The 16,486-nt window shown below is 42.1% G+C and overlaps 2 protein-coding genes across 5 annotated transcripts in view; one reads left to right on the forward strand and one right to left on the reverse strand.

Annotated features, from left to right (window-relative positions):
* The window catches only part of si:dkey-288a3.2 (protein phosphatase 1 regulatory subunit 37), a 63,419-nt gene extending 50,295 nt beyond the window's left edge, over window positions 1–13,124 (reverse strand). Inside the window, exons 1-6 of one of the 2 annotated variants that reach the window (XM_029687702.2) lie at window positions 12,653–13,124; window positions 11,461–11,558; window positions 5,115–5,157; window positions 3,813–3,913; window positions 3,516–3,635; window positions 1,894–2,041 (exon numbers count right to left, since the gene is read on the reverse strand). In XM_029687702.2, coding sequence (XP_029543562.1) covers window positions 1,894–2,041; window positions 3,516–3,635; window positions 3,813–3,913; window positions 5,115–5,157; window positions 11,461–11,558; window positions 12,653–12,806 — 664 coding nt within the window. In that variant the 5' untranslated portion in view covers window positions 12,807–13,124. Of the gene's footprint in view, window positions 1–1,893; window positions 2,042–3,515; window positions 3,636–3,812; window positions 3,914–5,114; window positions 5,161–11,460; window positions 11,559–12,652 lie in introns of both variants that reach the window. The other variant, XM_029687701.2, reaches the window with a different exon arrangement.
* LOC115145973 (serine/threonine-protein kinase VRK1-like) overlaps window positions 1–16,486 on the forward strand; it is a 44,376-nt gene that overhangs the window by 15,638 nt on the left and 12,252 nt on the right. For 2 of the 3 annotated variants that reach the window (XM_029687697.2, XM_029687698.2), the window contains 3 exons: window positions 15,390–15,549; window positions 15,732–15,787; window positions 16,103–16,172. In XM_029687697.2, coding sequence (XP_029543557.1) covers window positions 15,390–15,549; window positions 15,732–15,787; window positions 16,103–16,172 — 286 coding nt within the window. Of the gene's footprint in view, window positions 1–13,550; window positions 13,656–15,389; window positions 15,550–15,731; window positions 15,788–16,102; window positions 16,173–16,486 lie in introns of those variants that run through there. The other variant, XM_029687700.2, reaches the window with a different exon arrangement.

Consider the following 16,486-nt stretch of genomic DNA (forward strand, 5'->3'; position numbering starts at 1 on the left):
ATGTCATTAAGAACTATCTTCAGTAACAAGAAGAACAAGGAGTCCTGGAAGTGATGGTACGGTCCACACAGAGCCCTGATCTCAACATCATCAAGTCTATTTGGGATTACATGAGGAGAGAGAAGCATCTGAGGCTGCCTAAATCCACAGAAGAACTGTGGTTAGTTCTCGAAGATGTTTGGGCCAACCTACATGCCGAGTTCCTTCAAAAAGTGTACATAGAAGAATTGATGCTGTTTTGAAGGCAAAGGGTGGTCACACCAAATATTGATTTGATGTAGATGTTTCTTCTGTTCACTCACCTCTGCATTTTGTTAATTGATAAATATCAACTATTAACATTACTATTTTTGAAAGCATTCTTACTTTACAGCATTTTTTCACACCTGCCTAAAACGTTTGCACAATACTGTATAATACAGTTGAAGTCGGGAAGTTTACATACGCCAAATAGATTTAAACTCAGTTTTTAATCCTAGTAAAAAGTCCCTGTCTTAGGTCAGTTAGGATCGCCACTTTAATTTAAGAATGTGAAATGTCAGAATAATAGTAGAAAGAATTATTTATTTCAGCTTTTATTTTCACTCTGTCATTTAGGTTAGTATTGTGGAGTAACTCCAATATTGTTGATCCATCCTCAGTTTTCTTCTATCACAGCCATTAAACTCTGTTTTAAAGTCACTATTGGCCTTACGGTGAAATCCCTGAGTGTACAAAACATTATAAACTGAGATTTCCATGACATTGACTGACCATGTGAATCCAGGTGAAAGCTGATCCCTTAGCGATGTCACATGTGAAAGGGGAGGACACAGGTTAAAGAAAATCATTTTTAAGTATGCGTGCCCTTCAGAGGGTGAATGGGCAAGACAAGTATGGTAGTAGGTGCCAGGTACACCGGTTTGTGTCACGTTCAAAAGTTTCCCATTTGCATCAAGAATGGTCCAACACCCAAAGGGACATCCAGCCAACTTGACACAACTGTGGGAAGCATTGGAGTCAACATGGGCCAGCATCCCTGTGGAACGTTTCGACACCTTGTAGAGTCCATGCCCTGACAAAATTAGGCTGTTCTAAGGGCAAAAGGTTGGGGTGGAACTCAATATTAGGAAGGTGTTCCTAATGTTTTATACACTATATTTTTGGGGGGTATGGGAGTTTTAGAGGGGAAAAAAGCGATGTATAAAGTATTATTTTTTGCACATGTTCTGAGGCCTGGTTACTGGTCCTCGTACTACAGAAAGTCCTAGGTAGAGAGGATAGTGTCTCTGGCCACGGTGACGGTGTGGATTGGTGCGGCGGTGTGTAAAGTGACAGGTTGAAGATTAGGACATCTAATCCCGGGCCAGTACCACTGTGAGGGTCACAGGGCCAAAATCTGCTCCTCCGCTCCTTGTCCTCCGTCATCTGTTCCTGCTGGCCACGGCCAAGCATGGACAACACCGAGTGCACACACATATACACAAGGAATACACACAGACACACACAAACACACATATGCAGTCACGCACACACACCCACACACACAGGAGATACTACTGAGCCCTATCAGGCCATGAGGAAGAACTCAGAAATAACAGATTGTGTGTGTGTGTGTGTGTGTGTGTGTGTGTACGCTGTTTCACTACCTTCTACCACAATGTCCTGACAAGGTAGGAAAATAAGAACATTTTGGAAAAGTCCGGACTTTTTTTCCATGTCCTGAATTTGTTCAAATGCTATTTTAGGGTTAGGTTTGGGGTTTGGGTTTAAGAGTTAGGGTTAGGGGTTAAGGTTAAAGTTATGGAAAATATAGTTTTGAATGGGAACACATTTCTACTCCCCAAAAGTCCTGATAATTCTCTAAAACAAAGCTGTGTGTGTGTATGTGTTATGCATACGTGCAGGGCATACCAAGCGTGAAGAGGGGTCTGCCACTGAGGCAGGTGCTTTGGAGGTGCAGCACGGTGAGTCTGCTGCTTAGGAGGGCTCTTGACAGGACATGGGCTGGATACTGTAGCAGGGCCACGTTACACACATCCAGCCTCAACAGACACACACTCTACAGAGAGACAAACACAAGGATCTCATCAGAGAGAGGGGGAGGGCGGGGGACAGAGGGAGAGAGAGAGAGAGAGGGGGGTGGGGAGAGATAGAGAGAGATGGACGGGAGATAGAGGACAGAGATAAAGGGAGAGAAAGTCAGCAAAACTTTGAGGGGATGGAAAAACAGAGATGGAGGGAAGGACAGGGTATGACAGGGACAGAGAGCGAGAGAGGCGTGTAAGAGAGAGTGAGGGTCTGAGATGCTAGGTTATGGACTGGCCTCTGTACCTTACTTCTGATCAAACACTTCCAGAACCTGTCAGAAAAAGATGGCAGGGAGGGAGGGAGGAGAGGCTGAAAGGCTAGGCCGTGCCCTAAGTGTGGACTGAACTCCCTATTCTAGCTCACCTTCAAACACTAGAGGAAGAGGGGAATGCCAGTAAGGCAAAACAACACTGACTGACAGAAGGAGAGAGTGACAGAGCGAGAGTGTGGCTGAAGGGCTAGGCTGTGTCCCTGGTGGGGACTGGCCTCCATGCATCACCTCTCCTCAGCAACCACTAGCCTGTCTGAAGGAGGAGAGGAGAGGAGGAACATCAAAAAAGGATGGGAAGAAAACAGTCCTGAGTGACGGAGGGAGAGCGGGCAGGTCTGGGGGCCATTGTTAGTCTCCATCAACCCCCCCCGCCAATCTCTCCGTCCGTCTGGTCGGCACATCAAACGTGTCCAGATTTTTTTCTCTCCTGCTGCATCCTCCATCTCTCGCTCTACACCAAGGTGATTTTGATTGATCTTGAGTAATACTGCCTAAGAGCCAGCTTTTGGTCTCACCCTTGAAGTCCATTTCACCACGAGGCAAAGCCTCACCTCTCTTTCATCTAAGAACTATCACTAATTGAACAAACATTGAAATGAATTTACACCATAACCAGCCGATTCCATCCAGCACTCTGAAATTCTAAGGAATGATAGAGGTTGTCATCTGGGCTTATTTTGTCATTGGCAAATTACTTAACGATCCCTCATCTGTTTGTCTATCTGTCTGTCTCTCAGACACAGTCAGCTAACGTAAGATGCTTGGGAAGATTTCCCTGGCATACTTTGAGTCCTGCCCTGGGCCCTGAGAGGTTTATCACCCCCAAGGACACGACCAGGCTGGCAGACAGGCCTTCAGAAATAGCATTTGGGATCTGCAGGATCATTTCTCCTGGCTCTGCTAGCTAATCAGATGCCCGTGGTAATGAAGTCTGAGGTACTGACTGGGGATAATGGCGCATGCGTGCGTGCGCGATTGTGTGCATGCATGCGTGTTAGCTAACAAAGTTAGGCAGCTTCTCTGGGAACTGCCGAACTTGAATATACTTCTTTTTTTTTGCCCTCAATACTCACTCGCCTTACTTCTAGAATACATTCACTCCTATAGTATGTGCACTCTCTTACCCCTGGCCTAAATCCACACATAGAAACACATTACGCTGAACTACATGTACCTGCTTTATCAAATGAGAGAGGGCCTTCCAACCAGATATCCCCATGCCGGTGTTGTCAGAGATGTCAAGATGGGGGGTAGATTCATAATACAAAATCATATCCAGCAAGGATGATGCTCCCTGGAAGAAGAAAAAAAAAGAAGAAAAGGGAGCGAGGTTTAAATTCAACAGCAACATAGTAATGGAGTTCCCAGTTCCTTTGATGGAGAGTAAAATCCGATACACAGGGACAGCTGAATACAAAACCCAATTGGAAAGTAAAAATGAAAAAATAAAGTTTTTGCTCATAAAACTCACATTTTCCTCCAGCTCTGCCGCTTGCAGATTGATGAAATCAAAGCTCAGTGATTTCAGTATGACTTCCAGAGCCTCGCAGGAAAGGTGGTCTAATCGCTCACCTGAGTAGGGAAAGCAATCAAATAGAAGATAATTGGGACTGTTTGCTAACAGTCAGATTGCCATGTCCCCAGTCAGGAGTCAGTGTTATTTTGTGATTGGAATTTTAGGAAACTCAGGGAGGCTAGAGCACAAAAAACAACCTTCCCCTCCTTTAGAAAACGTAAATCATCTCTTTATCTGTGCAATTGTTTACTTTCTGAATTAAAGTTGTACAGTAAGCTCCGAGAGAAGAAAAGCATCTCCACAGATTATGTGACTGGTAGTTAGTGCACAGTGTGATGCGGCGACTCAAGAGTTAAAAGGCGAAAGACGTTCTCTCTCTAACAAGATCCCATCCACTGTCCTCCCTCCCTCCCCTCCCTCCCTCCCTCCCTCCCTCCCTCCCAGTCATGAATCAAAGGGTGTCTGATTATTCAACACCAGATGACTTTTGAACAAAGAGAGCGACTTTGATGGCCGCAGCGTCAGTCCGCCTCTCTCAGAGGCCCTAGCTCCTTCCTTCCTTCCCCTCATAAACTCTTATCTCCATGACCACGGAGGGAGGGAGCAAAACAGCACATCGCTGTCTCACAGCTCACAGACATCCTCCTCCTTTTCATCATTAGCATAATCATTTGTAAAAAAAAAAATGTTTTTAAATGTTTAAACAATAATCACTTAACTGTACCGTAGGAACAGGGGGAACCGCAAGGAAGGGGAGGAACTGAAAGCCCCTCTATCTAATCCCCTCTGTGTTGGGGAAGATAATAACTAATGCAGGGTGTCATCACCCCAGTGTGATGTCATCAGTGCTTGACAACTGCGAGGGGGGGGGGAACAAGAATACCCCATGTTGGAATCACACATCCCCACTGGGGTGGCAGCTCTCCTGTTACACTCATCAAAGGGGGGCAGGGGTTAACCCCAAACTGAAGCTTCACAGCATCAGAGGAGTGATTAAATTCTACTGGTACTGTAAATGTATGTTACAGTAAACCGATGGCTATTTAGCAATAATCTGTATAATGTACTGGAATGTGATGTCTTTCGGGCTACTAACTTTCTAGTATTGTAATATTCCAATCTTACACTGTTATAACCGTTATAATAGTCATTCATTTTACACTCAACAAGCACCATACCACTCACTGTTTAAAATATCGTATTAATCATACCCTATGTCGTAAATAAAGTTAGAACAAACATTTCACATTAGCTTACCTTTCAAATCCAGACATGGGGCCCTGCCATTTAAACTGGTAACCTGCTGATGGAGAGAGAAAATGTAGCATTTCTCATTAACATAAACAATACAGTTAAATGTAGCCCTCTAACACGAGGCCTCTGCATCCCTCCATGGCTCTCTGACTTGTTTGTTCAGAGTTAGAAGCTCTAGCTTCCACTGCCACCACCACAACAGCAACATGAGAGCATGAATTATGGATTTCACACAGTTTACTATTGATGGCAACACCATGTCCTAATTAACCAGTGTATATTAATTAGCAACAGCTGGTCATCTGTTGAAGCATTCATTTGCTAAGCCACTGTTCCACATACATCTAATTTGACTACATCAATCTCCAAAGGTGACATAATTGCGTGTATCGTGGAAGTTGTCATCTTTTATTCTCCTGACAACCAGAACACAACAGCAAAGGAGAGAAAGAGAATCCCTCCTTACATGCAGATGAAAAAAGAATGTGATAGCATGTTCCCTCGTCTCTCCCTCTCCCTCCCTCTCTCTCTCTCTCTCTCTCTCTCTGGAAAGGAAGGAATGCGATCATTTCAACTGTTTCTCCCTCACATCAAGTGGAGGAACCGAACGCACGCCGTCTTCGTTTTGCCAAATCCCACTGTGTGAAGATGCCACCGGCTTATTCTCATATACTGCCTGTTTTATTTCATCCTTAAATATGATTCATTGTTGAAGGGACATGAGAGTACAAAATACCTTGAAGGAATGATTTCCTATATATTTTCTGTCTAGGAGCAGGGAAGAGAGACAATAGACCCCTTAAAAATGTTCTCAGCCAGAACCAAACTACATTAATCAAGATAACATAAATAAATTACACTTAGTAAATAGAGGCGTATTATTCGTTATAATTACACATTTCCTTTGAAATTATCAGTATGCAGAAACACCCCAAAACAATACAAGGAATAACGCAAGACACATGAGTGACGTGTCACATTCGCCTAAAAAGAACGTGCAACACATATTGTGCCAAAGACAATGTTGGCGGCAGAAAAGGCTACACACACACTAATATGTTAGAGCCTGGAATGAACAGCATCATGTAGGCCTGCTATGCCCTGAAACAGTACTCCCTCTCTGTCTGTCTCTGAAATGTGTATCCCTCTGAGAAATATCCATATTTTATTTACAGAGGAACCACCGCCACAAAACAGAGCATGCATATCAATTTATTAAACCCCCTAATATAACATTATAGCAGTATGAGTTATGATATTGTTCTACTTTATGATAGCATCTCTTCTGAGTACTTAGCAGAATAACCCAAAGAGAGGATTTTATTGATGAGCAGGAGACATGAAAGTGTTATACGGTGTGGTCGGTCAATATACTGTATATATTCTGTTTGGGATAGAGTACAGAGATGTGACAAATGTCTGTAAAATCATTTGAGGCTGTGCAACCACCGGCCCACGCCACCGATCACACAAACAACCACACAAGTGCAAGTGCGCACACACACACACACACACACACACACACACAGAATATAGAGCTTTTTTTAGTTGCTTTTTAGTTTTTTTCATCTTAATGAATTTCTGAACTTATGAGCCCCCTTCCTTTTCCCTGTTGCTCTGCTGCTGAGATGTGCTGCCTAGCGTGGAGGAGAAAAAACGAAGGGCCCGAGTGCCAAACCTCTTGATGTATCAGGAGGGAGAGGGACAAAATGAAGGGATACAAAGAAAGGAAAGACAAGCTTTCCCTCTCCCAGGCAGAGAGGGATATGGTTTATAAACTTGACTTCTAGCGAAGTCATCTCTGGTGCATTTGCCATTCATCACTCCGTCGTCGGTCCAGGAATCCCAGTCCCGCGCTCTGCCTTTGAATTAACAAATGTTTCACTGCAGCTTTTTAATTTTTTTTAAAACTCATTTAATTAGTTGAAAAAAAAGTTGTTGTTTTTCTGAGCACTTTTCTACAGTTAAAGCTCTTAGGGGTTAAAATCACCAGCACATTTTCCATTCAGCATCTTTTCTGCAATAAAGGATAAATTATTTAAAATAACACGACCTTTTATCTCACACCCTTTGAAGGCAGCAAATAAAAAATGTAAATTGGGAGCTAATTAATATGCAAATGTATTCATTCCCAGTTAACAATTAGCAATTAAACCTGCAGTGTCTAGAAAGAGAAGAGACAAAATTAGTAACTTCATTTATCATTAAAAAAAATGTAACGTACAGTACACAAAATTCTAATTGACTTTGAAAATATTTCCCACTGTCTTTCTTTGTTCATCTGTAATGATTTTGAAATGTGTGACAGTACATTTGGTAACATTATTAATGAGTCTTCATGTAAAGTATCTGTGTATTGTATCCCTAAATGCTAGATGTAAAATATAATGTTTATATTCACCACCTGCCTCTGCATGCTTCCGCTCCTCCATGTTTGAGTGCTTCTCTCTCTCTGTGTGTGTGTGTGTGTGTGTGTGTGTGTGTGTGTGTGCCTGTGTGTGAGGGTGATTTTGTGGTGTGTAGCAGAGCTAAAAATATAATCACAAATATCATCTCCATACTACAGAAACCACAGCATCAGCCAGGTCCAGGGGGGGGGGGGGGGGGGGGTCTTTGTGTGTGTGGTGTGTGTATCAGTAAAGTCCAGAGGGTCAAGTTTTAAAAAAAGTCTGCATGGGAAGTTATTTAGACTGGATGGTGTTTAGATGTTTGTGAGTTTGTATCGTATCGCTGGGCAGACAGAGGGTTATTGCATATCACAGACGCTGTGCTTTTCTGATGGATGCTGAGGTACAGGGCTCCGAGAGAGAGGGAGATAGACAGAGAGCACAGGAGGGAGAGGGAGAGATGTGTACACACAGACGACAGGATTGACTCAAATGGGAACCGTTTGGTTTGAAATGTAAGCTATTTACAAAACCTATGCCTGATCTCTGTATATGTCAGATCTTATCAAGATGATGCTGCTGCAACAGCAATATTACAACTGCAAATGAATTCAATAATCACTAATACTAATACTGCTGTTATTCTAAAATAGGAGTAATACTACTTATATAACATTTTTGGTTACTTATAAAATCACAATCACTATTTTCCAAAACTTTCAAAGCTATTTTGTCCACTGTTGAATGTATTTTAATTGAACCAAAATGAACCATATTAGAGGGCTCCCCTCAAATTAAAATGAATATTGAGAGGAGTCACAGATCCTTTCACTTCTAAAAAAAAAGGATGTTTTAGTGAAGGTTTGTCTGAGCATTACCAAATTACAATCTTGAGTGTGAGCCTGTGTAGGTTCCCAATGGTCTCCAGCCAAGCTAAGGAAAGGAAGCACTCTTCTCTTCAGGCTCTCACACTCCTGCGTTCAGATAGCTGTGGTTAGGGCATTGCCCCCAGTAAGCGTCACCTCTTATCGCTGTCTGTGTTGTAATGAGCGAGGAGACATATGTCCGGTTCCCATGTTTTTTTGTTGTTGTTGATAAGCCTGCATTCAGTCGGAAACATTCAAATCCCTTTCACATCCCTCAGCTTTTATTTGCATCTGAAGGACTAACAACAGCCTTGGAAATAGTGTAACTCTTACTTAATGACATTTACCTCTCATCTGCCTATTCTCTACACCTGGGGAGACACAATAAAAATCATTTAATGCATTTCATTGTTTTAATGTGTTTCTCTTTAGAATTACACGAGGCAAGAAAGAGAGAGAGAGAGAGAGAGATCTGTGTGCTGTGAGAGGCACACTGGCTGGCAGCAGCCAAGGATCATGTTGTAACACCACCGTACCGTACAGTAGGTAGGCCGCTACAGCAGAACAATATTAATGCTAGTCAAGAGAATGAGAAACCAGCAGGGTTTGCATCTAATGCACAAATATTTTTTCTTGTCTTTAAATTCCTTGGGGGGGGGGGATTTGGCCACACACACAACAAAAACTGCATTTCTGTGAATTAAACCTTGTGAATTTAACAGCAATAGAATATCACGTTGGCAGCTTTGCACCGGGAGGGATAATTCATCCTTCAATAAATAGGGAATTTATGACGGGGTAATTGATTTCTCCTCAGTCCACTCAACTGAAAAATCTGCAAGAGAAATAACCGATATCTATTCATTAAATGATTCAACAACAAGCAACTAATTCCTAGCTTAGGCTACTCCACCTGGTGCCAACAACCCAGAGAGAATACTAAATCCTATTTAGGTCATTGTGATTTGAGTCTTATAGTATTTTGGAATCATATCATCACACCCTTGTACTGTAGGTGAGAGCTCCAAATGAATACAGGACACTAATAAAATTGGAGGTGCTTTTGAAATGAATGAACATAAAAGTAAACTAATCCTACTTTAAAGGCCAAGTGCAGTCAACATTCGGTTGTTCCTGTGTTTTCATTCATATTGTACAACAGCTGATGAAACTAACACTGTAAAAGTGAGAAGAAATGTCTTCGGTGTTAGTTTCTGGTTGAAAATATAATCTACACAGGACCTTCTAATCATCAGATTTGCGTGGGCGGGAGTTTCAGCATCAATGATGACATCACCATGCGATAAATTGGTTAATGGACCAATTACAAAGAGAGTTCCAAACCTCTCAGCCAATAACTTCGAGTTTTAAGTTTCCCCTCCCCACTCAGACCACTCCCAGACAGTCCAATTCTTGCTTGAGAAATAGTTTTTTGCTCAATTTGAATGGAAATCTATTAGAGAAAGGTACTTTATTGATGCAAACATGGCTGCCATTGGGCCATTCAAACAAAAAATTACAACAGTCCTTCATGTCAAGTGTCTCATTTTGAATCTGAATGATTGCAGCATTTTGAAAAGTTAACCTTTCTCCCCCATGCCTAAATAGGGCTTAACTATGTTGATAGGACTTATCAGAATTATGTAAATAATCACAGGATCTAACCCAGAAAATAAAGCTTCATGAAATTCCAGACTTCAGAGGGAAAATGAAATGAAAGAGTAAGAGAGTCTGTGTTTAACTAAGGCAGCCCTGGGCCCTGAGCTGAAACCCATTATTGTTTATGAAGATGTAACCAAAAGCAATACTGTTTTATCCACTTAAAACATTTCAAAGAAACAGCGAAAGCCCACGGGTACAATAAAAGCTTTAAATAGTCTTCAACGGCCAACCTCAGGGGGATTACCCTGCTGAAAATACCTAATTTAATAAATATGCTCTTTAAGCTCACACTCTCATTTTGCATACTCTTATTATGAATTCACTCTCAGCCCTCTCTCTCTCTCGGCTAAATATTTCTCCTCTTAGCTACTCCTTAACCATACATATTTTACTCTTTTAGGAGGACCACCTACATTCATTTCGAACGCAATTGGGTTCATTAGTGCGTCCAACATAATACAGTGTGGGAATGTGTGAGTGTGTGTGCTTAATATAAGCACTGCTAAGTCTCTAATTTCCAACAAAGAATTCTCTTTGATCTAATCTTACATTTATGCAGGAGGGAAACTGATGTTCTTAACATTGCTGGTCCAAGTATAATAAGTAAGTACATAAAATAAATTATACATGTCGGAGTTTGTGTGTGTGTGTGTGTGTGTGTGTGTGTGTGTGTGTGTGTGTGTGTGTGTGTGTGTGTGTGTGCGTGCGTGCGTGCGTGTGTGCGTGCGTGCGTGCGTGTGTGTGCATGTACACCCGCACTAGCCCATGTTTATTTGTTTTTGTTTACAGCTGTGCTATTATTTACAAAGCCACTAACTTAAATCCAATGTAGTAGTTAACCTGCTCTTAGCCTCTTCTTTGCACAAGAGATGCAGTTCTAATTTTTTGTGCAATAAGCCTGATTGAAGCTGATTGAACGAACTGATCCAAATTACCCTTGGAATTTTAATATGTGCAGTCACACTGTGTGTCTACTACTGTGAGTGTCTGCTACAAAGCCAAGGGACCACAGTATCTCTGCCTATCTGTGGTAAAATCTTGTCTTACTTTACAAAAAATGTATCCTGTCACCACAAATCAGTATACCGGTAGTCAGAGATTATTCATATCACTGGGTTTTATACCGATATGAACTGATCAGAATTGTCTTTCTTTTTCACTACTAATGTACCACAGTGCAACATGTACTGTATACTGTAAAAAAAGAAATAAAAAGAAGGTTATTTATTATTATTATTATTATTTTGGGAAGGTTAAAAAGACCCCATATCAGGTTTCAATTACTGGCCAAAATGGGTTGAAATAAAAGATTTTAGGGACAATATATATGAAATATGACTTTGAAGCAGTCTTGGTTCTAGAAGCATATTTTCTACGGATGTACCATAGAATTACATTAAACTAATCTTTTAATAGGATCTCTGTGGAATGTACCTCAAGTTGTTCCAGAATCTTGGGTTTAGGTTCCACCTGGTGCCTGTCGCAGCTCCTCTTGTAGGCCTCAATTACCTCTGCCAAGGTGAGGCTGTCAACTAAAATAGAAGAATACACTCATTACCCACCTTAATGTCTCTCTGTCCCAATGAACTGGGAGCTCCCACTCCAAAGTGCTTAGGCCATATGGATGGTACACAGTCCCACATCCTAAATGGCACCCTATTCCCTATTTAGTGTGCTACTTTTGACCAGGGCCTATATGGCTCTGGTAAAAAGTAATGCACTTACAGGTAATAGGGTGCCATTTTGGATGGAACCTGTACACTTCTGATTGACTGACTGTGGGGAAGGGAGAAGATGTCAGTCATTTGGAAGTGGGAAGGGCAGAGAGGATGAGTATCTGCCTTATAAATCAACCAATCAAGCGATCAAATTCATCCCAGGTGCCTTATGGAGTGAGCCTAACAGGTGTAGCTAGGCCTATAGGACTTGCAGATGGAAACACTTGACTCACTGACAGTCTCAAACTTGATACATAATTTGTGTCACACTAAAGTTATAACGCTCACAAACAATGTATTTCACACCACTCATCACTAAAACCGTAACATGATAATGGCCTCCATAGTCATTCCAATGGTTCTGTAAACATCATGTAAGTATATCCAGAGAATGACAGCTCCCTCTAAACCAATGAAAACACTTATCTTGAATCTGATTAGAAAAGTGTGTGTGTGTGTGCACCTCAGGATGCTTAAATCCTTGCCATTAATTAAAACATATCTACAGTAATTAATTAATTTACTTCAAAACATTTAGGTCACTAGGAGATACTGCTGTGATTCTGTGTTGGTTACCATGTTTATGCAAATCACTAATAAATATAGGAGGGTGGGGAATCAGGGAGGGAAAGAGGGGAGGACCAGAATACAAATCAGGAGACTTGATCTTGAGACCATGTAAAATGTCAAAATGTCCAATGAGTGGAGTATGAAACTGATTAGTGCTAGGTCTACCTTACATCAATCAGCCCTCCACACTACACAGAACAACATTAGCCTATGCCAACGGGCCTATACCATACCTACGTGCAGATTCTAAGTGGGCCTATATCAATCACTAAAAGTTATCCCTCCCTTATTCCCTCAGAGCCATCAAGGGAGAGAAGAGGTAGAGGACATCAGCTCACCATTGATCGTGTCCTTGCGCTCAGCGAAGCCTGACACTATCTCCTCATCCGGAGGGAAAGACACATGCTTTTCACCTTTACATTTCTTTGGGCGCCAGGACGGAGACGGGGATGAAGTCTCTCCGTCATTATCGCTGTCACTGCGTCTAGTCATCGTTCGTTCCGCTTCCAAACGTCCAGTATGAATCTCCCGGTTGGGGAGGATATTTTTTTGGATAGGGGCGCAATTGGATTCGAGTCACCAGAGCGCTCCGAGTTTTATCCGTTTATCGTTGGACATCTCAAGGGCCATTCTTGTTTTATACAGTCGTAGCTCACAGGTCATCAAACTACACGTTTTGTTATAAAAGCGATGGCATTGAATAAACTCCTCGTCTAGTGGCAACAGGATTCAAACTCTCCCAAAGTTTAGGTTTCCAGTGCAACACTTCCAGGGAGATGCTCAGGCTAGAAACAAGATACGGCTACTCATGTGCCCATTTGTTATTCATGAGCCATGCCATGTGATGCAAGTGAAACCCAATATTTTCTAAAACTATCAAATGGCCAGCAACAAGTACAATAATAATTCAGTTAAACTTGTATAAAATAGGTTACAATATAATTGGTAACTACACAATATATAATATATATCATACAAATTTAGAATGATTGACTTCTCATTTTGATATTCCCACTGACTGCAATCTCTACTAACTTTGCTAAACCTATCAAATGTTTATACTTTTGCATGTAGATAGGGGTATACGCTGCTGCTGCTCCTCCTCTTCTCCTTTATCCTCCTTCATCTCCTCCTCAGCATTAGCACCTGCATCAACGTAACATTCGATTTAGAACGTCATTTCCCAGCACCCCTGTAAATATGCAAATGTCAGAAAGTGTTTCTGACCAATAGGCTTGAGCAGTGTTGCAGAATGCGCCAATCGATTTCCGGTTGGACTGCAGTGCGGGAATTTTTGAGAAGCATCGAGTATAGCTTGGAATTAACAACAAAGTCAACGAGGTTTGTTAAAGGTTTATGTTATAAACCTGTGAAATTCAATGCCTTTGTTTAGATATATTGATATACCGTGTTTAAGAACACGATTATCATGGAAACGCTGGGTTTTGCGATCTAATCATCCAAAGGCAAGGTTTTTGCTAATGTCAGATAGCTAATGTATCTACGACGTTAGCAAAATAGTTAAGCTAACTAGCTATATGTTCTGACAATCTTTCAAACGTATGCACGCTTGTTTACCCGATATTGGCGTTTAAGTTCGCAAAATGTTGCTACCAACTAGTAGTTAACGTTAGCTAAATAGGAAAAACCCTCTCGCCCCATTTGGTGAATGAAACTGGCTAGATTGACGATAATAAGCTACACAACATGAGCAAAAGTATATGGACACCTGCTCGTCTAACATCTCATTCCAAAATCATAGACATGAATATGGAGTTGGAGCCCCTTTGCTGCTATAACAGCCTCCATCCACTCTTCTGGGAAGGTTTTCCACTAGATGTTGGAACATTGCTGCAGGGACTTGCTTCCATTCAGCCACGAGCATTAGTGAGGTCTGGCACTGATGTTGGAAGATTAGGTCTGGCTCGCAGTCGGTGTTCCCATTAATCCCGATGGGGTTGAGGTCAGGGCTCTGCAGGCCAGTCAAGTTATTACACACTGATCTCGACAAACCATTTCTGTATGGACCTCTCTTTGTGCATGGGACATTGTTGTGCTGAAACAGGAAAGGGCCTTCCCAAATTGTTGCACAGAATCGTATAGAATGTCATTGTATGCTGTAGTGTTAAGATTTCACTTCACTGGAACTAAGGGGCCTAGCCCGAACCATTATTCCTCCACCAAACTTTCTGGCATCTGCCAAACCCAAATGTGTGTTGGACTGCCAGATGGTTAAGTGTGTTTCATCACTCCAGAGAAGGCATTCCCTCTGCTCCAGAGTCCAATGGCGGCGAGCTTTACGCCACTCCAGCTGACGCCTGGCATTATGCATGGTGATCTTAGGTTTGTGTCCGCCTGCTAACGTCGCTTCTTGAGGCAGTTTGGAACTCTAGTAAGTTTTGCAACCCAGGACATACGATTTTTACACGCTTCAGCACTCGGCTGTCCCATTCTGTGAAATTTTGCGGCCTTCCATTTCGCAGCTTAGCCATTGTTGATCCTAGACGTTTCCACTTTACAATGTTGACCAGGGCAGAAATTTGTCAAATTGACTTGTTGGAAATGTGGCATCCTATGAGGTTGCCATGTGGAAAGTCACTGAGCTCTTCAGTAAGGCCAATCTACTGCCAATGTATGACTATGGAGATTGCAAGGCTGTGTGCTCGATTTTAGACACCAGTCAGCATCGGATGTGGCTGAAATAGCGGAGTCCACTATTTTGAAGAGGTGTCCACATACTTTTGTATATATAGTGTATCTTAGCTAGGTAGTTCGATGAGCCAGAAGTAATCGATGTGCTAGCTACCTTATTGGTTACCTTCATTCAGTCGCTTGCCACTCAAGTGAAGTATCATGTGATATGCTGTTTACACATCATATTCAAACCAGACATTGAAGAAATGTTGGTGAAGGTCAAATTAAGTCATTGCTAGCTTTATAACAAGCTATATGTTTTGGGAGGAGCCAGGCTCCCTTACTGGTTGGCAGTGGCAAGATAGTTTTGTTGAAGGAAGCACTGTTACATCTGCTAGATGTATCACTAGATTGCATAGATTCTCTATCCTGTCCCTCCAGATGCCCCCTAAAGCCAAGGCAGCAGGCAAGGGCAGAGGACCAGAAAAGAGAAAGCTTGCTGAGGAGTTCCCCCCTGGAGAAGTACTTACAGATACTGGCAAGAAGTCCTGGAAACTGGGAGCCCCCATTGGACAGGGCGGCTTCGGACTGCTCTATCTGGGTAAGAGAGGCATGGCAACATGGGTTATAAAACACATCTAGGCTAGTTCATTGATTATTGATCGGGGAATTCCTCATCCGCTGACCTCAGAAGATCAGGAATACTACATGTCTTGCATATGTATTTCCAGCCCATTCCGTTTTAAACTCTAGGCTAGTCTGAGGTCTGTTATTGTTTTACAGCCGATGAGAATTCATCTAAAACGGTTGGTGCTGGTGCCCCATATGTCATCAAAGTGGTAAGACAACTCTGGCTTGGTAATCCAAGCCTTTTTTTATATGATTGCCTGATTGGCCTCAGTTCTATCTCATGCCTGTACACGCAAGACAAAGGAGACATCTAGCATCCTTACTGTATGCCTGTACAGTTGATGACAATATACTCTGACTACCCTGCATGACTCCAGGCTTACCTATGCTGCATGTTCTGTATAGTGTTTCCAGGATGACTTTAACTGATCTTATGCTCCTGCTTATGTCATAAACTGACACAAATGGGATGAATAAAGCTGTACTGTTTGGTCAACTGTCCTGGTTTTTCCCCCTTCATCTAGGAGCCCAGTGACAACGGACCACTGTTCTCAGAGCTCAAGTTCTACATGCGAGCTGCCAAGCCGGATCAAAGTATGCATACCACTCCCTCCCTCGTGATTGCACACCCACGCGGTCCCTCAACACTGGAAGAAACAAACACAAATAGAGAAATGAACAACTTTCTTAATTAAATAAGTGAAGTAGTAGGGCCATGTAGTGAGGTCTTCACTTTCCAACATGGTGCCTTTGGCTCCTGCGTTCGCCCCAAGGCCACAACTTTGCATTTTATATCATAACAATCCAAATGTCAATCTCCCCTGACAATTAACTGTTATATTACTAAGGAACGAAGGCTCATATTTTATTCATGGAATATGGTGGTGTCTGTTGGTAAATATTTGTCC

This window comes from Oncorhynchus nerka, linkage group LG18 (genome assembly GCF_034236695.1).
Source record: "Oncorhynchus nerka isolate Pitt River linkage group LG18, Oner_Uvic_2.0, whole genome shotgun sequence".
Taxonomy (NCBI): domain Eukaryota; kingdom Metazoa; phylum Chordata; class Actinopteri; order Salmoniformes; family Salmonidae; genus Oncorhynchus; species Oncorhynchus nerka.